The sequence below is a fragment of the Vombatus ursinus genome, unplaced genomic scaffold (genome assembly GCF_900497805.2).
Source record: "Vombatus ursinus unplaced genomic scaffold, bare-nosed wombat genome assembly UNPS02015175.1, whole genome shotgun sequence".
NCBI lineage: Eukaryota > Metazoa > Chordata > Mammalia > Diprotodontia > Vombatidae > Vombatus > Vombatus ursinus.
The window spans coordinates 14,254,032-14,280,950 of NW_020954953.1; the positions used below are offsets into that span (position 1 = coordinate 14,254,032).

General features: G+C 35.3%; 1 protein-coding gene and 2 pseudogenes across 1 annotated transcript in view; all 3 read left to right on the forward strand.

The window, feature by feature from the left end:
* The first annotated feature begins 1,542 nt into the window (after positions 1 to 1,542).
* LOC114031536 lies at positions 1,543 to 2,436 on the forward strand (annotated as a pseudogene).
* A 15,697-nt stretch (positions 2,437 to 18,133) lies between these two features.
* Positions 18,134 to 19,025, forward strand: LOC114031537 (annotated as a pseudogene).
* Positions 19,026 to 20,499: 1,474 nt separating this feature from the next.
* Positions 20,500 to 26,919, forward strand: part of LOC114031447 (myc target protein 1-like) — a 33,337-nt gene continuing 26,917 nt past the window's right edge. Inside the window, exon 1 of the mRNA XM_027846512.1 lies at positions 20,500 to 20,524. Within this exon, the coding sequence (XP_027702313.1) occupies positions 20,500 to 20,524 (25 nt within the window). The remainder of the gene's footprint in view (positions 20,525 to 26,919) is intronic.

Genomic DNA, 26,919 nt, shown 5'->3' on the forward strand with positions numbered 1-26,919 from the left:
AGAATAAAAGAATAGTTATTTTTATCTTTGCACTTTTGTTTGCAATATCTTTGTACCCTAACACGTGTTCAATTTTTGTAAAAAAAAATGTCTCCTGTGGTGTTGAGAAATACATAGATTCTCTTTAGTCCCATTTAGGAGAAACCATAAGCTTTTTAGCTTTAGTTTCTCCAGCAATGTTTTTTGTTCTGTATTTTCTCTTTTGCTGAAACTACAGTTTCTCATCACTATTGTTTTATTCTGTATGTGTTCTTGCAGCTCAGATAATTTTTCCTTTATGAATTTAGATGCTAAGGACTTTAGAGCATATAAGTTTATTACTGATGTGGGATTTTTGTCTATAGTTCTTTGAAGCATAATGTAGTTTCTTTGTTTATCCCTTTACATTTTTGAAAGTTTTTTCTTTGTCCACTAGAAGGAGTGAAATTCCTGTTTTTTTGGATTAACTTGATGCATAGTAATTTTTCCCATCCTCTCATTTTTATTTTCATGTATGTCTTTGTTTTTAAAATCTTTTTCTTATAAGGAAGAGATAATAGGGTTTTTCTTATCCAATTTGTTACTCTTCTCTTTTTTGTTTTATTAGATTGTTTAATCCATTCACATTTAAGTTAATGAAGTTACATTTGTGCTCCTTTATTTATCTCTAATATTGTTTTTTTAAGTTATCATTTCCCCCCTTCCTCTATAAAGTAAGGTAATGTGATATCTCTTCAGTTACTTCAGTTAAATCTTTTTTTTAAGGTGGGGCCTATTCTCACTTCCTCTCTTCCCCTTCTCTGTAATCACCTCCTCCCTTTCGTTACTCATTTATTTTGGGGGTTTTGCTTATTAGTTCTTTTGCTTTCTGGTGTGTATAGGGTGTTCAGGGAGGACTAGCCCCTTTAGTGTGAGGGTTTGCTGAGTCCTTTTAACTGTTGCTCATCCAACTTTGGTGTCTACCTGCCAACCCAAGCTGTGGATGCAAGAAGCTGTAGCATGCACAGTGGCCACACACCAGTGCCAAGTCATCTCAGCAGATGGGTTAAACCAGGTTGAAGGTAACTGGTAGGCCTGAAACTCATTAGTGAATTAGGACATCTACCCCAAGCTTGTGAAGACTTCCCCAAGCAGAATGGGTACATGAGAATAATTTGTTTCAATGTCTGTGAAGGTGGTTTAAAAAGGTGCTGTAGAGTACTTACAGCTTCGTCAGACATCTGCCAAGGTCATCCACTTTATCTTGGGCCATTGCCATTTGTTTTGAATTTGTCTTGTAATGGACTTAGATGACTCTAGAAGAGAGTGAGGCTGATGACTTTGTGCAACTCTGCCTCACTTAAATCCAATTTACATAGAAATCAAGAAATCACCCATTTCCCCAACATCATGCCATTGGTCCTCTTTGAAAATGAAGGACAAATAATAGAAACCTTTACATTCCTGCTTTTATCTAGACATTTAATTCTTCTCCTCTTTTTTCCTCTCAGTTAAGCAGATTCCCTCTTCTTCTCTTCCTCTTCACCTAGTCCTGTGAAAATTTCTTTCACAGAGCAGCCCAAGATGGCCAACTTTGATGATTGGGTGTTGGAGGAGGAGAAGGCATGGATAGCTGCCAAGTTCATCACTCATGTTCTGCCAGGATAAGTTAATGAAGTGTTTAATGATGTCCAGTTACTAGTTGACAATGAAAATCTTCTCAGGAAAGGGGCAGCTCATGTATTTGCCCAGGATAATATGGATCAGTTCACTCCAGTGAAGATCAAAGGATATGATGATCAGGTCTTAATTACAGAACATGGTGACCTGGGTAGTGGCAGATTTTTAGATCCAAGAAATAAAGTTTCCTTTAAGTTTGATCATTTATGGAAAGAAGCAAGTGACTCCCAATCTGAGGACATAAATGGAGCTCCAAAGTTGTGGAGGGAATCCTGTGACAGTGCATTAAGGGTTTATATAAAAGATCACAATTCCAATGTCTTCTGTACTGCTTATGATAAATTATAGATGGGCAGAAGACTGTTATTGTCTGTATTGAGAGCTACCAGTTTCAGTCTAAAAATCTTCTGCAGTGATCATTACAGATCAGAGTGGAATTTTCCTGTCACACCACCTATAGCTAAGGTGGTTACAGTACTAAAGATTCAGGTCCATTACTATGAAGACGGCAATGTTCAGTCTGTTAGTCCCAGAAATATGAAAGATTCAATAACTGTTTCTAATGATGTACAAGCTGCCAAGGAATGTATAAAAATCATAGAACATGTCAAAAATAAGAATCAGATTACTATTAGTGAGAACTATCAGACAATGCCAGATACCACATTCAAGGCCTTGTGCCGGTGGATTCCAGTCACCCACACCAAAATCTCCTGGACAAGATGCTCAGCTACAAGATTGGCAAAGAATTGCAAAATGCTAAAGGCTCAATGTGAAAGTCTCCAATTGTAACATGAAAAAGAAGAGGAGGAGGAGAAGGAGAAGGAGGAGGAGGAGAAGGAGGAGGAGGAGGAGGAGGAGGAGGAAGGGAAAGGAAAGAAAAAAAGATTCAAAGCATGGTCTTATAAGTAATTGGTTTATAAATAAGTGTGATATTTTGCTAGGGCTTTCAAAGTTAACTGACTTTCTAAGTTCTTAGAATACCACTGAACCAATAGCATTGTCTTGATTAGTATGTGTGTGTATGTCTGTGTGTGTGTGTGTATGTGTGTGTGTGTGTATGGTCCTTGCCATATAGCTTCCTATTGTGACTGTATCTACTTGTAGGATTTTTAAAAATTCAGTTATTTTTAAGAATGAAAAAATAAAGAGAAAGAGATATGTCCTGGAATTTTTGTACTGGTTAGAAAATTTCCTAGTCATGAAGGACCTCTCACAAACAGACAGGTAAAGTTTTAAATACCCCCCTCACCCTTGCCCTTAATAGCACTTCTTGTACACCAGTGGTTTTTACAGATCAACCAAGAGCTAAAGATGTTATACTAAAAGATATATCAGCAGACATCTTTTCTCTTCTCATTGCTGATTGCTACTTAATGGCATCCTGGTAGCTGTAGGTTTTTAAATATTTGGAATGGGGTTTTTAAAGTCCTTTGGTGGAAAAAGTAAATTTTATGGAAATTCCATAATGACAAGCTTCTCTGTGGAAAACCTGTGTGTTGTTTATTTTTTAATCTAAAGACTTAAACCATATTCCCTCTAAGGGAACTTATTTGATTTCTTCATTTTCTGAAAATTCCCTTACCCCTAGCAACCTGGTTGTTACCAGCATGTGCAATTTTATTAATTTATTTTTATTTATCAACAATCACTTCGTAAGCTTTTGAGTTTTAAAATTTTCTTCCCCACCCACCTTACCTCTCCCCCCAGTTGGTGCACAATATGATATAGGCTATACATACACATTTCTATTACACATATTTTCACATTAGTCATGTTGTAAGGAACAATTAGAACCAATAGAAGGAACCACAAGAAAGAGGAAACAAAATAAAACAGAAGAAAAAAAGAGCAAACAGTATGCTTTGATCTGCATTCAAACTCCATAATTCTTTCTTTAAATGTGGATAGCATTTTCCATCATGAGATCTTTGGAGATGTGTTAGATCCTTATATTGCTGAGAAGGACTAAGTCTTTCAACGTTAGTCATTGCACAATGTGGCTGTTACTGGGTACAATGTTCTCTTGGTTCTGCTTACTTCACTCAGCATCAGACCATACAAGTCTTTCCAAGTTTTTCTGAAGTCCACCTGCTCATCATTTCTTATAGCACAATAGTATTCCATCATATTCACATACCACAACTTGTCCAGCCATTCCCCAATTGATGGGCATCCCCTCAATTTCCAATTCTTTGCCACAACAAAAAGAGCTGCTATAAATATTTTTGTACACATGGGTCCTTTTCCCATTTTTTTGAATGCTTTGGGATTAGGCATGTGCATTTTTAGAACATAATTAACCCATATATATGCACACACACACACACACACACACACATTTATATATACATACACACAGACATACGGAAGGGAAGAGAGTCAGACAGACTGGAAGGGAATGGAAAGGAATGAAGACAAGGGAAGGGAATCTTCAATTTTACTAAGAGGATAAGGGACTTGTCCAAGCTCATACAAGTAGTGAATGTCTTAGCTGACATTTAAACAGAGAACTTCTTACTGCAATTCTGCCAACATATTATCCTTTCTCTGATACTTACTATGTGCAACTTTGGGCAAATTATTTCACCACTCTGAGTTTCATATTCATCTATAAAATAAAGGAATTTGGATTAGAAAATTTCTGAAGTGCTTTTCATCTCCAAAAGTCAATTTCATAGTAATTTAATAACTATGGTTAGAGAGGAAGCATAACATAGGTGATACTGCATTGGTCAAGAAGACCTAGGTTACACTTAACTGTGTAAGCAAAGGCAAATTGCTTAATTTCTCTGAGCCTCTAATTGCCCATCTGTAAAATGGGTACACAAATACCTGTAGTTTGTACCTGAGATGTTTTTCTGAGTCTCAAAGGTGATCATATATGTAACCTTTAAGGTATGCAAACCTTAAGGCAGTTTATAAATATGAGCTTTAATTAAGTACATAATATTCATTGGACAGAATATGGTATGATTCACATTTCCAGAGCAGATCACACAAAAGGCAGTAGGTTTCAATTTTTGCTATTGCACAGTTGTGTCTGACTCTTCCTGACCCCATAGAACATAGCTATACCTAAGTTTTCTTGGTAAAGACACTGGAGTGATCTGCCATTTTCTTCTCCTTTTGATTCAGTGGATCATTTTATTGGTGAAATAGAGGTTAAGTGGCTTGCCCAGGATCACATGACTAAAATGTGTGAGGGTAAATTTGAACTCAGGTCTTCCAGATTGAATCCAGACCTAGTACTCTATCCACTGAGCCAAAAGCAGCCTGTGTGGCTTCAATTTTAGGGAAAACTTAAATATGAAAATTGAATTAAATAGTTGATTGAACACAGAACTCATTTGTAGACAATATTTTTAGAAATCACTACATTTTTCTTCAATCTGATTATTGTTTTTTGGCATTGTATCTTTCAGGGAGAGTCTTTTTATAAGTGTCTGTTCTATGCCTTGGCCAACTCTATCCTAGTCCCACAATGGGCCAGATCCCAGATCCTTGACTTTTCTTGCACAAAGCATGGCATTTTCCCAATCATGTAGTACTGGGTATTAGAAAGAATGAAAAAAGAAAAGAAACGAGGGAGTAGAAATATTTCCTACTTCTTAAGAATTTATTTATAATGGTGTTTCTGTGACCCCAACTATCCAATCAATTATCAAGTTCTACTCTTTCTTCTTCTATGTCTCAAATCTATTGCTCTTGTTTTCCATTCAGTTGTAATCCACCACAGAGAGAGCACATGCTCTTACAATTTACACTATGCAAATTTCATCCTTATTAGTCTTGATGATTCAAGTCATTTCTGTTTTCTGATTCATTTTTTCCAAATTGCTCCTATCAAAAGGCTTCTCTTTATTCTGTCAACAGAATAAAGTCCTTAATCATTATTCAGGTATTTAGGTCCTCTATAATCGTGTCCCAACCTCCTTACCTTTCCAAATTTGTGTTACACTAATATTCTAGATGGACACATTCTGTTCCTATCAAATTGGTCTAGATCAGCCAACACATACTTCAGGTATCCCCTGTGATTCCTGCCATTTGTTATTCAATTTCCCCACTTCCACCTCCTCTCTACCTATGAAACTATTGTTCCTATAATTTCAAGATCCAACTCAGATCTCAATTTCTTCTGCAAAGTCTCCCTTGGCTACTTAGCCCATAGTGATCTCTCCTTCCTCACTTGTAGCCTCTGGTAGGTTCTGGCAGCTTTACATTTCATGTATATATTTCTTATATCCACAACTAGGAAGTTACATGAAGGCATTTCATCCTTCTTTTTGTATCGCTAGTATGATGCCTTGTACATAATTGGTGCTCAATAGAAAATGTTCATGTATTGGTCATTGTCAGATACAAAACAAGCAAATGATATAGCGTGTCCAATTCACCATTGCTGATGAAACTACCCATTCAGTGGTAGAATCTGGTATTTGTGATTTAACCTCTACTTTTGAATCCATGTACATTGATTATGGTGGCTACACTTGAATTAGCCCAAAATGCAGACGCATGTTTGAATATGCTTTTTTCACGTAATTGTCAAAGTATGAGTCATTACTTTTAAGTCAGCTCTAAGTATCTACATTTTTCTAAATGTGTTTTTCATAGATGGCTATGAATCACTAAATTGATTCATTGAATCAAACACATAAAAATATTGGCAGTGAAAATCAAACGCCTTTATTGTCTACATTTCATTAGTTACATTCATTTTGGGAAAAAAAATAGTTGTGTCTCTGGATCTACCTGCTCTGTGAGACTGCTAATGTCATTGGAGATTTATAGTGAATGCCCATGGAAAAAGCTCCTGCAGAGCAACACACCTATTTATCCCAAAGTCATTGCATAACCTCCCCAAACCCAGAATCCAATGTGAGTTACATACAGCAGAGCTGCACGCACAGAGTCAAGCCCCTAAATCAAAAGTGAATCTATTCCAATGCATATGCCTGCTTTGGAAAATGTAAAGCCAAATGTGGGTAATTTCCAATGAATTCCTATTCATTTTAGAGTTGGAATAAAAAAAATTGAAAGAACAAAAAAAATGAGGTTCTGAGAACATGAAAGAATATGTTAGTTTTCTTTTGGGATGTAATAATCTTACTTATGTTCACAAATTATAGATAGTCTACAAGTGGACCATCACAGCACAGCTTTTATAATATTTTTTTCTCTAAAAAGTCAGGCACCAAAGAATATTGAAAGCCAGAATACACTGTTTTTTCACTGCATTTATTAAAAGAAAGGATACATGATATATAAAGCCATAGTGCTTTACTGATTTGAATAAAAGATTTAGGCAAAGATCTCTAAAATGATATTTACAATGTAAACATCATTTTTTATTACATGAGAAGCAAACAAATCACAACTTTCACTACAACATATATTTGTTTTGATTTGATGTTTAATATGTTTTTCGTAGATTTATGTAGAACACAAAACAGGCAATTTGTTCATCGCAGATTTCTTTCAGAAATTCTGAAAAATAAAAAAAAATTATGAAAAAATTTCATTTTATTTAAAAATTTTAGTTTCATTTTTATAATAAAGATCTTAAGGTTAATCAACACACTATAGGTAATCATGTTAGCTCACAGAGGGGTCTACTTTTCAAAGAGTGTGACCCTAACACAAAGAAATGAAGTATTAGAGGCCTAGCAAGTATAGCATTAAATTTTGGCTACTTCTGACAATGAACCAATGGTATTTTGCCTCAGAGAAAATTTGAAGTATTAAGAAGATATCTAATAAGAGAAAAAGGGTAAGGATGGACCTTGATTTAAGAAAAAAAGTATGACTTGGTTCTCAAAAGGAAATTCAACTTCTGTTCCACATTTCAGCACAACAAATATTGAGGAGGAAGGGTATAAACAAAATCAGGGCACCATTCAGAATATCAAACTGCTCCCTCTTAGCTCTTGACACAGGTGATGATAAGAAATCAAAATGAGATATTCTATGCTGATTATTGGATTGGGTTCTAGATCAATAGAAACCAGGATAGTATAGCCTGAAGTGGTGTACTAATATGAAGTGCCCCACTCTTAGAAGAGATATTTCTCCCAAGGAAGAAACATGTTTATGCAAAATGACTTTTGGATATAGAAGGGGGAGAAGGGAATAGGAATTCACATAGTTTACCTGCCACATACCAGGTACTATGCTAAGTACTTTACATATATTATTCATTTGATCCTTACAACAACCCGGGGAGGTCAGTAATGTTATCCCCATTTTACTTGAGGAAAATAAGACAAGCAAAAGTTAAATGACTTGATGAGGGTCACACAGCTAGTAAGTGTCTGAGGCTAGATTTTAATTCAGATTTTCCTGCTTCTAGGCCCTGCACTCTGTTCATTGTGCAACCTTGCCATAGACTTAGAGGGTAAGGCAATTGTCCCTAGAGCAGAATGATTAATGTTTAGTTAGACTTACATGAAGAAGCAATGCATTGGCTCTGCTTCTGGAGCACCAGTTTCGGGGTTCTCAATTGGTTGTATTTTCTTCACTGTGGGAGACCAGGGAAAAACACATTTTGAGATTCTTAGATAATCACAACTACTTGTACTGAAGATTGGGGCTCTTTTTACCAACATTTGGGAAAACCTAAATGGGAACAGTACCCTGAGTATAGTTAGAGTGACCTCCAGAGGTGAGAGCAACGAGCCATCATGAGAAGATAGTGTTTTTGGGTTTAGCTCCTGTGTTGGAACCAGTAGACATAGTACTAAGTCTTGGCATGTGTATTTTGTCCTTTTACACACACACACACACACACACACACACACACACACAATCACACACAGACAGATATAGATAGATATAGATAGACAGATATATATATACAAACACACATATATGTATACATGTATATACGTTTATATATATAAGTATATACGCACACATACATTTCATTCAAAATTGCCTCTAAATATTTCTTCAATGTATCCTTCATCGTTAGTGTATTGTATTTGGAAGTGAAGATTGAATCAGACTGACGCTTGTCCAGTGAAAGGGTCGTCGTTGGTTTCTTGCTATGGAGGGAAAGGAAGCACATCAGATTTAAAAGTTTTAGCAAATATGCCAACAAAGCAATTACTTGTAAGTGTGAATAGGCCAAAAAGTCCATAAAATAATATCCATTTGGTACACAAAAAGTCAATTATCATTGTTAGTGAAAAATAAATTAATGACTAGTAGATTAAAATGCACTTAGTAAAAATAATAATTCACCAGGATAGATGGTCAATAATAGTTTGAATGAATTCTTCAGCATCAGGTCCCTCCAAGTAATCGGAAAAATCATCAGTGGATGTCTCCTCATCAACTCTTCTATTTCTAAAATGTGAGGAAGGTCCTTTAAAGATTAAATAATCATATTTGCCTTAAATATAATAGAAAATAAGTGTTGCCTTTCAATACTATGAAGAAAACTATTTGGAATATATTTAACAAAATATTTTAGTGCTTGAAGTGACAATTATTATTCCAGTCTTATCACTTTAAATGCAAAATCATCTTTATCCAAATTTTATGACAATGACTTCCAATTGCCATAGTTCCAATATATGCAATTACAGTTTTGAAACAATTTTGAAAATGATAGGAACCTAGTTATTGTTAAAATTATACCTTTGTGTTCTGCATTTTTGAAGGGATTCACACCCAATTAAGCAGATTCACACACCTAACTGCGATCATTGTCTTTATTTACTATTGACTGATTGTTTAATTAATTAGTTAATTGTATTAAGGTGAATGTAACAAAACACATTTGCAATCATAGCTTGGTGGAATGAAATTAGACATTAAAGTCTAGTCCAATCTGAATAAAGAATCTGCGGCTCTCCCATTCTTGTGGAAACACAATCAGGAGAACACACGATTTAGCAGCTTCTACATTAAGGGTCAGGAGGGCATGGAGTATGATATTCCAGAGGGCAAAGGAGTTAGCACTACAAGCTAGAATCACCTACCCAGCAAAACTGAGTATAATCCTTCAGAGTAAAAAATAGCCATTCAATGGAATAGGGGACTTTCAAGCATTCCTGTGGAAAAGACCAGAGCTGAATAGAAAATTTGACCTTCAAATACAAGACTCAAGTGAAACATGGAAGAGGTAAACAGGAAATAGACATCATGAGAGACTTGTTAAGGTTTAACTATTCACATTCCTGCAGGGAAAGATGATATTTGTAACTCGTGAGTCCTTTGTCAGTATTAGGGTAGTGGGAGGGAAAATATTATAAATATGTATAGATAGATAGAGGGCACAGGGTGAGTTGAAGATGAATGGGTGTTATCTGGAAAATAAAATTAAGGGGTGAGAGAGGATTATACTGGGAGAAGGAGAAAGGGAGAAGTAGAATGAGGTAAAATATCTCACATGAAACAGACAAGAAAAGGCTTTTACAGTGGAGGGGAAATGGGGAAGATGAAAGGGAATGAGTGAATCTTATTCTCATAGGATTTGGCTTAAGGAGGGAATACCATGCACCATGGGGTATAGAAATCTATCTTACCCTACAGGAAAATAAGGGGAAAAGGGGATAAGAGACTAGAGGTTGATAGAGGGGAGGGCAGATGGGGGAGGGGATAATCAAAAGTAAACACTTCTGAGGAGGAACAGGGTCAAAAGAGAGAATAGAATAAATTGGGGGGGTAGGATAGGATGAAGGGAAATATACTTAGTTTTTTACAACAGGACTACTATGGAAGTGTTTTGCATGACTACACATCTATAACCTTGTACTGAGATGCTTGCCTTTTCAATAAGGGTGTGTGGGGAGGGAGGAAGGGAGAAAATTTGTAACCCAAAGTTCTAAAAACACATGTTGAAAATAAAAAAATGAAAAATGAAAAAAAAAAACAGTAACATTGTGCTAAGACTATGATAGACTTAGCCCTTCTCAGCAATGCAAAGTCTCATGATGGAAAATGCTATCCACATCCAGAGAAAGAACTATGGAGTTTGAATGCAGATAGAAGCATACAATGTGCTCTTTTTCCTCATGTTTTGTTTTGTTTCTTCTTTCTTGTGGTTTCTCCCATTGGTTGTAATTCCTCTTTAGAACATAACTAATGTGAAAATATATTTAATAGGAATGTAAAAAAAAAAATAAAAGCCTAGAAGCCAAAAAAGAAGACCTTGTATTGAATTAAATCTGTCAATATCTATGGTTTAGAGCTTTGAGTCAGTTTATTTATACAGCAGAAATAATCTTATCTGTTTTGGGTGCAACAAACAATATCAGAACATAACCAAAGTGCTAAAAGAGAAAATTTTGAGAAAAAAACACCATTATTATTTCCTGAAATTTTTATCTAATGCATTGAAGGAGAAATTAACTGAAATGAAATACCAGGCAAATAATTGATGTTACATGAGAAAGTACATCAAGGTAATGATGGCTTAAAAATATTTTGTACTAATGAGACCCTCATAATGAAAGAAAAGAAGAAAAATCTACTTTTGGAATATTTGGAGATGTGTTCTGGCCTACCAACAGCCTACATCCTGCTGCTTAGCTGATGCTACAGAAGTGAATTCCATGGCACATTTATATAATCATTGATGTTATAGTCTGAAATTGATTAGTGAATAAAATGATTAAGAACATCACGTGATTGAAGATCAGCAAGTAAAAAAGACTCATTTTCAAATACCTCTAAGTTTCAGTGGTTAACAGAATATGGACCCTCATCCTATTTCACAGCAGAGATGGTAGAGAGATGGCAACTTCTCAAGTTAAAAGATAACTTACCTCATGGCAGAATATGTTTCAAGAGGTAATGCCAGTGTTTGTGAGCAGAAGACGCTAAGAAGCATAAGTGATACCAGGAGCTGGAAGTTACTTCTGGCTTCCATCTTTGTATATCTGAAGTAAGTCACAAAGAAGCATTTAGATCACCTTCAGGGGCCACAGATGTCATCTACAAATTAGAACAGAACTTCACATCGAAATATACCAAGTTTTTGCCAAGTTCAAAACAAGGGACTGTCATCCCAGTGAAAGAGATAAAGCTGCACCATGGTTACAGATTCAAGCTACACAATTTCTGCCATTTTCCTCCACCATTTTGAATATAAAATAGCCTCCATACATATGTAACACTGTATATGGATTTCACATAATTGTGTACATGTCAGTTTTTCAAAGAAGCACATATGAATCCAAGAGACACTAACCCTTTTTTGAATAGAGGCATAAGTAAGTGGTCAACTTGAAATCCTTTTCTAACTAAAGAAATGAGTTTCAAGAGGACCAATCAATAATTGACCTCTCTTCCAGTTCTTATCTTAGTTATCTAGTAAAGATGAGAAAGGTATGGACAAAGATGTTGAAACACAGCAAGATTACTCAGAACTCCCTTCCCTTGCATCCACAGTCAGACACCTTAAACCCTATTAATAGCAAAAAATAATAATTCCAAGTTCTTACTGAAGAACATATTATCCTTCAAATATTTATTCCTTTAGGAGACAGAAAGTGTATAGAGGAAACAAGGGACATTTATATCCATTCTCTTGACACATCTCTGCAAGTTTCTAAAAAGAAACAGGGTTTTAAATTCTCTTTCTGTAAGAAGATTAACAAAATAAAATATTTAAAACTGGAAAAGTATAGATTTAATTAGTCACAATGAAACAATTGATTATAAAATGAAAACTTCAAAACTTGAACATGACACAAGTTAAAATCTTGTCACAACCACTGATTAAGGAGTGTTCACCTGTAAGACAGAAAGAAGTCAGTCTTGAAGCAAGAGAAATCATGCAATAGTAACTAAAACTGAATGAAGAAGAAAGCAGGATAAAATATTTGAACCAATAGAGGGAATAAAAGCCACCTATATAAGATAAGCTTTCCCACTTCAGAGTATTACCTGAGAAACTTGGTTTTGTTATTGATGTAAAAAAAATGTGAAAAACTTCTTGCTAAAGAGAGAAAATGATATATAACCTGTGGAAAGTTCCAAGGGAAAGATAAAGATAAGTAGAGATTCCACTTACCCTGACATGTAATGTCCTTTCTCTGATGAGGTGTGGTCCTCTCTCATTGATACTGGTGAATCTTCAGAATCTTCTTATAGAGTGGATTTCTGTGAAGCCACAAAGGACTTCACCTGTTCACTGAAGGGACTGCTGTACTTCCTAACTCTTGAGCTGGCTCCTTATTTCCTCTTCATTATACTCTGACCAGCATTTCAAACACCCTTTCTTTTTATAGAGTTTACACATGGGACCAAACAATCACATAACTATCTCTGATAGATGTCACAATTGTTCCTCTCCCTGGAGATGAATGGATGATTTCCCTACTTTACGAGGTAGAAAATTCTAGGTAATCCATAAGGAACATTCAATGTTGTTATTATCAGTGAGTTATATTAACCTATGATGAATGAGTTCAAGATGTAAGGTACAGGGGGAAAAATCAACTTATTTAAATAATCTCTAGGCCCATTCTTAGTAGGACATATTTTTTTTCTTTAAAGGTATGTGAATATAATGAGATAATGATAATTTAAGTGGGTTTTCCTAGTCGTGAAGCAATGTTTCACAAGAGAGGTTTTTCCTGAAAAAATTTCAAAAGAATTGGAAATAATATCATTGTGTGAATCAAAGTAATGAAATTGTTTGGGAGCTGTGTGTGTCTATGTCTGTGAAATCTCATATGCAAAGACATGCATCACATTTATGAAATGTTAACTACATATTATGTCTTATTCTTATTGTAAGAGAAGAATAATGTTGTTTGTGCTTAAATTATTTGTATTTCCTTCCTATAATTAAAATTTCTCTGTTTAGTGAGATTTGTGAACAATGATGAGACTTTCAGAACAGCTTCAGGATCATTTGGACACTCAGGGGTTACTGATTAGTCCCTGCAGAGTACTGTTTTAGGACATTATGCCTCAGAAGTCTCATTTCTTTAAAATAAGTTATTCTCACATTTTCTCAGGTTTCATATGCACTATAGGAATATTTTGTTTTCCCTGTTAAGTTTTCATTTCTTATTGGAATACAACCATATTCATACTTTCTGAATAATGTAAGTTTTGGTACACTACTACATATATTACTCTAGGTACAAGTGTAAGTTCTAATGTTTTACCACCAAACTTCGAGAGAGATAAAAAGAAACTTATGAAATCCAACTCTAGTAGAAAGGTTCTCTTTGTAAATGGAATGTAACATGGATTCCTAAGAAGGATGCAGGATTTGGAGTCTTGGCTTTAAATCCTTCTTCTTCCACTAACTAGCTGTGAGTTCCTAGGCCAATCACTTAACCTCTCTGTGGATGAAATGATTTCCAAATTCTCTTCTACCCCTAGAATGATTACTTCTCCACCTACTTTTTTTTCTGAAAGGTTATATTCCCCAAAGGCCTACATCAGAACAGGTTTCCTAGTAAAGGATGTAGATTATTTTTACTCTCCAAATAGTTCAAAATCAATCATTGTGGTTTAGAAAGTTGCAAAGAAAAAATGGAAAGGATATTTTATAATAGTCTCATTTCTGTTTATGAAATATGCACATTACAAAAGCAGCAAATATGGGAATCAGAGATTGTGGTTTTCAATGATAGGTAAATCATGGGAAAGACAGAAAAAATAGACAAAACTTTGCTATAACTAAAATGGTAACGAAAATCTAAGAAAAAGAAAGCATCCTTACCTTTTTTCAAATACAGATATTTCAGTTAAAAAAATCTTACTGTACTAGTTCATTAAAAAAAAAGAAAAGAAAATTATGGAAACTTTGAAATTATTATTAGAGCTACATGAACTAAAAATTTAAACTAAATTTAAATCAACAACAATGTCAACAACATTGAAATAAAGTAAAGGAATATTATGGTTTCCCAATAGCTGAATCTAGAAAAGTTTAAATTATAATTCTACATGGTATCAGAGCACCATCTGCAGGCTGAGATTCTCATTTCATATATTAATAAAAAGGTGGTGAGCAAGCCCTCCACTTTTGAAGGATATTTGAGGGATGGTATTAGTTCGATCTTAAAAAACAAAAAACAAAAACCTATAAATAGAGATGTGGGTGACATTTTGATTTAATCTTAATGTCTCATTATTTATGAAAAAAATTGTAAATCAAGAAAATGAAAAATTTTACTTTACTGGCCACAGACATGTCTCTACAGTTTTAGATCATATGTAGATCATACACCATTCCCATGGTACTTTAAGAATTTAGAAGTCCAAGGACAACATCTGTGATTTGCACATCTTTTTTCATCTCATTTTCTAGCTGGAGTTTCATTGATGTAACAGTGCTTATTATGTGTGGGCCCATCACCAAATTTTAGGTGTCAACTCAATCTGAAAGATTATCTTGTCCCACCTCATTCATTTTACAAATGAGGAAAATGAATTCTCAAGAGATTTCAGGACTTGCCCAAGTTGATACAGATAATTATTGGTAATGCTGGGCTGACAACAAAAGTCTTTTGACTCTTGGTTCAATGTTTTCTCCACTACACCAAAATGCTTTTGAGTAATTTGCATAAACATCAAAAAATTCAAAAGGGACACTACTTCATTTTTAAATGCGAAAAAGGAGAGAGATATAAACTCAGAATTCTTATTGAAAAGATACCAGAGGTAAGGAGAGGAATAGTAGTGTGAAGGATAGAAGGAATTTTTTATATACATTTTTATTGAAGCCTTCTGCCATTTTTTTAATCATCATAGTTATCTTCACTATGCTTCCTCTTGCCCATTCTGAAGGGCCATCCCTTAAAATAATAGTATTTTTAGTGACAGAAAAAAAGAAAAAGAAAAAAATTAGCCCAACTAATGAATACATTGAAAAAGTCTAAAAATACGTGCAATGTGTAACCATTGTGGACTTCCCACCTCCATGAAGGGATAGATTTGCAGTTTCCCCTTTTATCTACTCATTAGAGAGCCACCCTTTATCTTGATAATTGTGTTACATTCAATTTTCACTTTTGTGTATATGTGAGGTTGCTCTTTGCACTTCGGTGCTGTAGTAATTGTGCATACCATTTTCTTGACTTTGTTTTCTTTAATATCCACCAGTTCATGTAGAATTTTCCAAGTATCTCTTCATAAATGACATTATTTCTTATAGCACATTAATCACTCATGAAGTGCCAGAATTTGTTTACCATTCCAGCAATCAATGGACATCCACTTTGTTTCCAATTCTTTACTATCACACAAAGCATTGCCATAAACATTTTGGTGTATATGAAGACATTTTTTTCTTATCAGTGATTTCCTTGGGGTTTAAGGTCCAGTAGTAGAATCAATGATTTAACAAATACAGACATTTTCATCATGATATTTGCATACCAATTTTAGCTACCCCAACAACATAGTTGTGTATCTATCTTCCCACAAGATCTCAAAATTGCCATTTTTGTCATCTTTGCCAATATGTAGGATGTGAGGTAAAACCTTAGGGTTGTTTTAGTTTTAATTTCTCTTATTATTAATTTGGAGTATTCTTTCGTGTCCTTATGAATACTTTGCAATTCTTCATTTGATAACTATTTCTTCATATCCCTTCATCAATTATATATGTACACACATACATTTATACATATTTTACATATATATTATTCATATCTTGGATACCAAAGACTTATTAGAGAAATTTGGTACTGAGCTTTTTTCCCATTCAATTACTTCCCTTCCTGTCTTAATTGCTTTAATTTTGGATGTGCAGAAGCTTTTTGGTTTCATATAATGAAAGTTATTCTAATTTATACTTTGCAACTAGATCTATATCTTATTTGATCAAAAATGCATCTCTCACTCTCACCCGAGAGGCATCTGATCTGCTTCTCTTCTAATTTTTTTTAATAGAACAGCTAGGTAGATAGAGTGCTGGGTCATTTCATCTTTGTCGTTTGTTTGTGGTTCCTGAAATTAATGGTTATTATTATTACAATTCAGTCTATATAGGATTAGCTATTTCTATCTTTGTACATCTGTTTGCAATATTTTTGTATCCTAATACATGTTCAGTTTTTGTTTAAAAAAATGTCCCCTGTGGTGTTGAGAAATACATAGATTCTTTTTTATTCCCATTTAGGAGAAACCATAAGCTTTTTAGCTTTAGTTTCTCCAGTAATTTTTTTTGTTCTATATTTTCTCTTTTGTTTACCTTTTTTGTTAGACCTACCCCAAACTGAAACTGGAGTTTCCCATCACTATTGCTTTATTCTCTATGTGTTCTTGTAGCTCAGTTAATGTTTCCTTTATGAATTTGAATGCTGAGGAATTTGGAGGTTTATTACTGATATTGGATTTTTGTCTATGGTTCTTTTCAGCATAATGTAGTTTGTTTATCCCCTTAAATTTTTTAATGTTTATTATTTGTCCACTAGAAGGACTAAAACTCCTGCTTTTTTGATTAACCTGATGCATAGTAACTTTTTCCCCCATCCTTTCACTTTTATTTTATGTATATCTTTGTTTTTAAAATCTATTTCTTATGAGGATTAGATTATTGGGTGTTTCTTATCCAATTTGCTACTCTTCTCTTTTTTGTTTTATTAGATTAATATATTTAAGTTTATGAAGTTAAATTTGTGTTCCTTCATTTCTTTGTAATATTGTTTTTTTTTAAAGTTATGATTTTCACCCTTCCTCTATAAAGTAAGGCAGTGTGATATCTCTTCAGTTACTTAGTTTAATCTTTTTCTAAGATGGTCCCTATTCTCACTGCCTCCCTTCACCTTCCCTCTAATCATCTCCTCCCCTTTGCTACCCATTTATTTTTGGTGTTTTGCCATTAGTTCTTTTACTTTCTGGGGTGTAATGACTAGCATCTTTGGTGTGAGGGTTTGCTGAGTCCTTTTAAGTGTTGCTCATCCACCTTTGGTGTCTACCTGCCACCCAAGCTGTGGATGCAAGAAGCTGTAGCATGCACAGTGGCCACACTCAGTGCCAGGTCATCTCTGCAGATGGGTTAAACCAGGTTGAAGGTAACTGGTAGGTCACATCAGTGAGTCAGGAGGACGTCTACCCCAAGCATGTGTAGACTTTCCCAAGCAGAATGGATAAATGAGAATAATTTGTTCCAATGTCCATGAGGTGGTTGAAAAAAAAGGTACTGTGGAGCTCTTAGAGCTTGATCAGACATCTGCCAAGGTCATCCACTGCATCTTGGGCCATTGCCAGTTGTCTTGTCATTGGGCTTAGATGACTCTGAAAGAGAGAGTGAGGCTGACGACTTTGTGCAACTCTTTCTCACTTAAATCCAATTTACATAGAAGTCAAGACATCACACATTTCCCCAACATTATGATGTCATTGGTCCTCTTTGAAAATGAAAGTCAAACAACAGAAACTTTTTACTTTCTTGCTTTTATCTAGTCATTTAATTCCTCTCCTCTTTTTTCCTCTCAGTTAAGCAGATTCCCTCTTCTTCTCTTCCCCTTCACCTAATCCTATGAAAATTTTCTTCACAAAGTAGCCCAGGATGGCCAACTTTGAGGATTGGGTATTGGAGGAGGAGAAGGCATGGATAGCTGCCAAGTTCATCACTCATGTTCTGCCAGGATAAGTTAATGAAGTGTTTAATGATGTCCAGTTACTAGTTGACAATGAAAATCTTCTCAAGAAAGGGGCAGCTCATGTATTTGCCCAGGATAATATGGATCAGTTCACTTCAGTGAAGACAGAAGGATATGATGATCAGATCTTAATTACAGAGCATGGTGACCAGGATAGTGGCAGATTTTTAGATCCAAGAAATAAAGTTTCCTTTAAGTTTGACTATTTATGGAAAGAAGCAAGTGACTCCCAATCTGAGGACTTAAATGGAGCTCTGAAGTCATGGAGGGAATCCTGTGACAGTGCATTAAGCGTCTATATAAAAGATTATAATTCCAATGCCTTCTATACTGTTTATGCTAAAATTAGAGATGAGCAGAAGACTATTATTGCCTGTATTGAGAGCCACAAATTTCAGCCTAAAAAATTTCTGCCATGGTCATTGAAGATCAGAGTGGAAGTTTCCAATCACACTACCTATAGCTCAGGTGGTTGTAGTACTAAAAGTTTAGGTCCATTACTATGAAGATGGCAATGTTCAGTTGGTTAGTCACAGAGATGTATAGATGGTGAACAAGCTGCCAAGGAATGTATAAAAATCATAGAACATGCCAAAAATAAGTATCAGATTACTATTAGTGAGAACTATCAGACAATGCCAGACACCACATTCAAGGCCTTGTGTCAGTAGATTCCAGTCACCCACACCAAAATCTCCTGGACAAAATGCTCAGCTACGAGATTGGCAAAGAAATGCAAAATGCTTAAGGCTTAATGTGAAATTCTCCAATTGTAACAAGAAGAGGAAGAAGAAGAACAACAACAACAACAACAACAAGAATGAGGAGAACGAGAAAGAGAAGGAGAAGGAGAAGAAGAGAAGAAGAAAATGAAGAAGAAGAAGTAGGAGAAGGAGGAGGAGGAGAAGGAGGATGAGGAAGAGAAGGAGAAGAAGGAAAAAAGGAGAAGGAGAAGAAGAGAAGAAAATGATGAAGAAGATGAAAGAGAAGGTGAAGAAAGAGAAGAAGGAGAGGAAGGAGGAGGAGGAGAAGAAGATGGAGAACAAGGAGAAGAATAAGGAGAAGAAGAAAAGAAAGAAAAAAAGATTCAAAGTATGGTCTTATAAGAATGTGATTTGTAATCAATGTGTAATATATTTTGCTAGGGCTTTCAAAATTAACTAGATCCTCAAAATACTATTGAACCAATTGCATTGTCTTTATGGCTTTGTGTGTGTGTGTGTGTGTGTGTGTGTGTGTGTGTGTGTGTCTGTATATGTGTATGTGGTCCTTGCCATATAATTTTCTATTGTGACTGTATCTACTTGTAGGATTTTTTTTTTTTTACAAATTCAGTTATTTTTAACATTGAAAAAACAAAAAGAAAAAGATATGTCCTGCAATTTATGTACTGATTAGAAAATTTCCTAGCCATGAAAGCCCTCTCACAAACAGGCAGGTAAAGTTTTCAATACCCCCTCACCCTTGCCCTTAATAGTACTTCTTGTACACCAGTGGTTTTTACAGATCAACCAAGAGCTAAAGATTCTATGCTGCAAGATACACCAACAGACATCTTTTCTCTTCTCACTGTTGTGTGCCACTTAATGGCATCATGGTAGCTGTAGATTTTTAAATATTTGCAATGGTGTTTTTAAAGTCCTTTGGTGGAAAAAGGGAATTTTCTGGAAATTCCATAATGACTAGCTTCTCTGGGGAAAATCTGGGGGAGGGTGGAAGTCTGTATTGTTTATTTTTTAATCCAAAGACTTGAACCATATTCTCTTTGAGGGAACTTATTTGCTTTTCTCCTTTTCTGAAAATTCCCTTCCCCCTGGTAACATGGTTGTTATTGGCATATGCATTTTTAGAACATAGTTACCCTATTAATATAAATATATATATGTGTACATAATATACACACACACATATATATACATATATATATGTATATATATAATATTCAAGAACTGCTGACAGTCTGGATATAGAAGAATAAATATTAAACCTTGAAAAATGCAGATGCCTAAGGAATAATGGGCATATTGTGCTTTAATGCTTTACGGCAGGTTACTAGAGTTTGTACTGTAAGTGTAGGAATCAGAAAAGTGCACAAATCACAAATAAAAACAAAAAAGATTTGCACTAAAGTGAGAATAACTTCTAAACAGTGTTTTTCTATCATTCCTTGTTTCTTAATGAGAACACCGGCACTCTAATTCACTCTAAATGGTTTGTAAAACTGATTTGACATTCTTCTTCCACCCTGCCTGCCAAGAACTCAACTTAGACTATGATGCAGCAGCCCTTCCAGGATGGTGAGTGAAGGTATGTGTTCCATAGCTCTCAAAACACAGAGACACCATGGATTTGCTATAGCTAGTAATCAGAACTATGGATAGTGAAATCATTCTACGTTGTTTACACTTAAGTGACCAGGCCTTAACATGAGGTCATTTTTTTTAAAACCAAGTGCTGTTTTTCTATGTCATTGAAGAGGAGGATGTTTGTGCTTAAAGTGACATTGTTTTTGTTCAGTAACATGGTTAAGCAAGAATGTTTCCAATGTGTCCCATTACTTAGGTAAACTTTTTTTTCCAAAATAAAGTGTATTTGTATTATTCGCCATTCATAAAATCCCTCTGTATTACAAAACCCTTATACATACTAGTATAAATATAATGGTTTTGTTCTTAAAAAAAAGAAAATTTCCTTTACTCACCCTCTTCATTATCTATCCTCTCTTTCTGTCTACTCTTGATCATCCTACTCTGGTTCATGACCCCTATAATTATATAATCTCTCTATTTTCTGTATTCCTCAAAGAGTTAAAATTTCTGAGGTATCTATTCTGTACTCATCCTCTAAACAGTTTCTGCCACTACCTTGTAGAGTTTACTCTTCAGATTTCCCCTTCCCATTCCCAGTCCCTGAAAAAAATATCTATTCTTAGAACATAGAAGACACTACCCAATGCAAACATCTCCCCCATCTTGTCTCAGATTAGAAGTCCACCTTCTAATAATCTCCTTTTGGTCATCTTCCTTTCCTATTTGCTTCAAAATCTCTTCAGTGGGTTTTTGCCTTCGCCATCCCACTGAGATCAGTTTTAAAGTACCAAATTCCCACAGACAATACCCAACACATGCACCCTATCTTCCTTTACAGAATATCTCTTTTTACCCATGGGAGCATTCATCAGTGGAACCCATTCCCACTATCAAAATAAGGCCTATTTCTCCTCCCCTCCACTTTTCAATTTTTTTCCCTTCCTTCTCAGATATTTCCTTGTAGGTTCTTGTCTTCATGAAAGACCAAAGAGATCATCTTTCAGTCTCATTGCTAGGACTCAATCTGACCCAGATACATCATTTACTCTCCTTTTATCTTTGGTTGCCCTCTCTCTTTTTTATGCATCTTACCATTTTGTAATATAGTTTCACAAAAAAAAATTGATTCAAAAGTAGGTAGAGTGTCACAAAATTCCACCCATAATGCCCTACACCTACCCCCCACCTTACTTTCATCTTCACCCCTGTTTCCTAATGTATGTTTAGAAAGAAATCCCTTAGTGATCTCTCTGTTGTCAGTCTGTTGCTCTTGCTGTCCTTAGCTGATCCGTTCATTCACCCTTCCTGCACTTTTGTTGTCTGGGATGTTTGAGAAGCAGATATTCTCTTCTGTTCTATTTTTCTTTCTAAGAATGTTTCAAACACCTCTGTATTCTTGAATGTCCATCTTTTTTTCATTTATAATTAAGCTCAGATTTGCAAGAAAGATCACCCTGGGCTGCAACTCAAGCTCCATTACTCTTCAGAACACATTATTCCATTTTCTCCTGCATTTTCTAATGTGTATAGAATAGTCTTGTATTACTTGAATTTCCTTTCCTTGGTATTTGGAGATCTTTTTAAATTTAATCACAATATTTCTTAGAGTTTTAGCTATGGGTGTGTTTTTTTTTGAGGTGATCCATGCATTACTTCAATTGGTATTTCATTTTCTGTGTTCAGAAGTTCTGGACATTTCTCTCATATTTTTCTTACATTATGGTGTTTGACTTTTTTGATTTCTGTTCTCCTGGGAAATTTATGATTGTTAAATTTCATCTATGCATGCAGTCTTCAAGATCAATATGCTTTGCTTAAATTGAGAGCATGGTTTCTTTTAATGCTTTTTTTCTTTGATATTGTCATCACATTTGTGTATTTGCATTCTTAATATGTTGTCCTCTCTTTTGTTTCTATGGTGAGACTTGCCACTACTGATTCAAGTTTTTTTTTTCTATTTGAACAATTATATCTGCTCTGCAGGCCAATAAATTCTGTTTTCATAATTCTCATTTTTCTTTTAGCCTACTTAGGAACAACATGTTGGCTTCTCAAGTTCCACAGGGTCTTCTGTCTTATTCAGTGTTGAGTCATATTTGTTTTTTTTAGTAGCATTTATTCATAGAAACATGTTTCTTTCTGCTGTTAATGTTTTTCCTGTGATTTATTTGTTTATGTTTGAGGTCTTTGTGCTTTCTTCCTCATGAGATTTTGGTAATTTTAGACCTTTTCCCCATGACTTTCCCCTATTGCTCACTTTCTGACTCCTCGTCCTTCATGGGGGTTTCCTTGGGCATTTGATCAAAAAGCATCTCTGCCTCCTCCCAGTCTGAGCAATTCACAGTTTACCAGCCTAGGTCTCTGCCAGAAGTGACCTTTAGCAGGACAGTACTAACTCAAACTGGATGCTCACCCCTTTCCTTAGGCTTACTGGAGTGCCACACTGTCTCTCCCTGCCCCTCTCCACACATAATGTCCTGTCCCATTGCCTCTGTTTGTTAGTTCTCTGACCCAGGTATACAGAGCACTATAGCCAGGGTTGATTTCTCTGGTTTGAGGTTTGGAAGTCCTTGGCTCTGGGAAGAGGGGCATTGGTGTGAGGTTGATCACTAATTCAAGCCTAGATATGAATTCTCTCCTGTTTCCTCTATTCTTCCACTCTTATAGAGATCTTTTGTAGAACAGAGTGATGCCATGGAGCTTTCTATGAAGGCACCAGAAATCTTCCACAGACTAAATTATGGATCTCCAAAGAACTAGAAAGAGGGAGAGGAGACCAGGGTCTGAGGTTGGCTTTTGGTGTAAGTGCATGGATCAAATTGACTCATGAAGCCTTGCTGCTGGTAGTGTGGTGTGTAAGAGTGGGAGAGAGATGCTAAGTGAACTCAAGGTAGATATTATCTCATGGGTTTTTGTTAACTTTCCTTTGGGTTCCTGGTATCTTAGACCATGATAACAGCTGAAATTGTTTTATCTTTGGTGCATATTTCCATTTTTGAGAGGTTTGAGAAGTTGTCAGGATCAGATACAATGTCAAGTCACATGACCTAGAAGTCAGGAGGAATTTTCATTCACTTTTACCTCATCCCTTATTTTCTGTGAGGGTTTCTGCTAGGTTCTTTAGTGTACAGTGGATCTCCTTGGATAACTCCTTTGCTCTCATATATTACAACTGAAAGTTAATAACTTCCTTCTTCACATACCTAGGAGACTGACTGTTGACCCACATGGTGGTTTCTGAGTCATAGATTTCTAGCTCTTTTGCTCAACTATTGTTTTAGACTTTCCAAAGTTCTGAGGGATACTTGTATCTTCTAGTCAATATAGATTTTATTAAGATATTGAAACTAAGGTCATTGCAGGAGATGAGGTTGACTTTCCTTTTCCTAGCCCTGTAATATTACTATTCCATTTGATGAGATCTTTGTATCATGAGAAGTTCTACGGTACTTTGGACAGAGAGCTGGTCTTGGAACCAGAAAGACCTGGATTCATGTACTGCTTCTCACATATACCAGCTCTGTGACTCTGGACTAGTGACTTCATTCTTCTTGCTCTAATACATTCTTCAAGATGTTAAGTTGTGGAGAAGGGACTGACAGGGGCTATATTTATAGAAGAGATGATCATCTTTTGGAATTTCCTTATACCAATAATATCACTAGCCTAGTATCTATTCATCTTTGTATCGCTTTCTTCAAATGCTTGATTCTTTCAGGCATTGCACCTTTCATGGAGAGTCCTTTTATAGGATGATAGACTGTGGCTATTCTGTGCCATGGACAATTTTGGAATCTTAATCCCACCAGGGGCCAAGTCCCCAGCTCTCCTTGCATAAAGCATGATATTTTTCTAATCATATGGTATTTGATATTGAAAAGATGATATGGAAATATTTCCTACCTCTTAAGAATTTATTTACAGTTGTGTTTACATCACCTTCAACATCTAATTAGTTGCCAAGTCCTACTCTTTCTTCTTTTGTAGTACCTCTTATATCTATTGTTCTTCTGTTCCATTCCATTGTTACCACAGAAATCAGGTACATGTGCTCTTACATCAACACAATTGCAAGAGCATCCTTATCAGTGTATTTTAAGTCATTCCTCCTTTCTGATACATTTCTTCACATTGTTCCTAGATCATCTTCCTAAAACACCAGTTTCAGTATCAGTATTCCTATTATATAGATAAGAAAATAGAAGTTTAGGAATAGACAGCTAAAAAGTGTCTGAAGCTGGATTTGACCTCAGGTTTTCCTGACTCCAGGTCCAGCACCCAATCTACTCTACCACCTAGTGCATCCAAAAGTAGACTTGTGAATAGGATGTTTATAGCAGCTCTCTTTGTAGTGGAAAAGAACTGGAAATTGCAGGGATCTCCATCAACCGGGTAGTGTCTGAACAAGTTGTGGTGTATGGTTGTGACGGAATACTACTGTGTTACAAGAAATGATGAGTTCAATGATCTTAGAAAGGCAAGAAAAGACCAACAAAATGGTGAAGAGAAGTGAGAAGAACCTAGAGAACATTTTGCACAGCAACAGCAATTCCATTTTAAGAACAACTTTGAGTGACTAAGTCACTTTGACTATTATAAATACACAAATTAAAAATAAAGGACATATGAAGAGAGACACTATCTGCATCCAGGGAAAAAACTGATAAGATGCATAGAATAATTTTAGATACATACATACATATACATATACATACACACACCCACTCACACACCTATTTCTGCTTAATGCTAGCCCTCTCTATGTTGGGATGGGGGAGAGGGAAGAAAAAAAATTCACATGATAACTTTATTATATATTTAAAAGAAATAGCACCCTAGAGTTGCAGTTTCATGTGAAATCACCTTTTTAATTATACTATATTATGGAAATGCTTATTTTATTCCATATATTAAAAATAAAATATATATATTCGAAAAAGTATACTTAGATAACCAATACCTAATTTAAATGAACTCACCTCTTCTTGGCTTGGGAATCCTCAAAATAGGACTACTCATTTTCATGTTGAGAACCTTGATGAAGATCACTTTCCTCTTTTAAGGTCCCTTCAGTTTTGTCATAGTCATTTTGGGTCTCAAACTGCCTTCCTTTGCTCAGTTCATTGGAAGGAAAGGATTCATAAGGTCACTCTAATCTATAACATGACAAAAAATTCTATAGACTAAAATTTATTCAAAAGGCATTTTATCCCCAGTTGATAAATGGTCAAAGGATACGAACAGGCAGTTTTCAGATGAAGAAATTAAAGATATCTATAGTCATGAAAAAACAATTTAAATAACTATTTATTACAGAAATGCAAATCAAAATGACTCTGAGGTACTACACCACATCTATTAGATTGGCTAACATGACAAAATAGGAAAATGATAAATGTTGGAGAAGTTGTGGGAAAATTGAAGCATTAATACATTGTTAGTGGAGTTGTGAATTGATCCAATCATTTTGAAGAGCAATTTTGTAACTATGCCCAAAGGGCTATAAAAATGTGCATACCCTTTGACCCAGCAATAGCACTTCTAGGGCTGTATCCCAAAGAGATCATAAAAATGGGAAAAAGACCTATGTGTACAAAAATATTTATAGCAGCTCTTTCTGTGGTGGCAAAGAATTAGAAATTAAGGGGATGTCCATCAATTGGGGAATGGCTGAACAAGTTCTGGTATATGAATGTAATGGAATACTATTGTGCTACAAGAAATGACAAGCAGGTAGATTTCTGAAAAAACCTGGAAAGACTTGCATGGACTGATGCTGAGTGAAGTGAGCAGAACCAGGAGAATGTTGTACATAGTAGCAGCCACATTTTGTGATGACTAACTTTGATAGACTCAGCTGTTCTCAGAAATGCAAGGGTCTGAGACATCTCCAAGGGTCTCATGATGAAAAATTCTATCCACATCCAGAGAAAGAACTATGGAGTTTGAATGCAGATCAAAGCATACTCATTTGCTCTTTTTTCTTTTCTTTTGCTTCTTCTTTCTTGTGGTTCTTCCTATTGGTTCTAGTTCTTCTTTACAACTTGACTAATGTGAAAAATATGTTTAATAGGAATGAGCCTATATCAGATTGCATGCCATCTTGGGGAGAAAGGCGGGGAGGGAGGGAGCAAAAATTTGGAACTCAGGAGCTTATGGAGGTGAATGTTGAAAACTAAAAATAAATTAATGAAAAAGCAAGGCATTTTAAAATGTATCATAAAAGCATTCTTTACTCACAGTGGTTGAATAATGACTGCAATTTTTGTCATCCCATGATGCATGCATGTGTGTGTGTGTGTGCATGCGTGTGTAATGCAAATCATACAAATGGAAAAAAATGCCAAACAAGGACTAAAGATCAAAATATAGGGTAGGAAGAA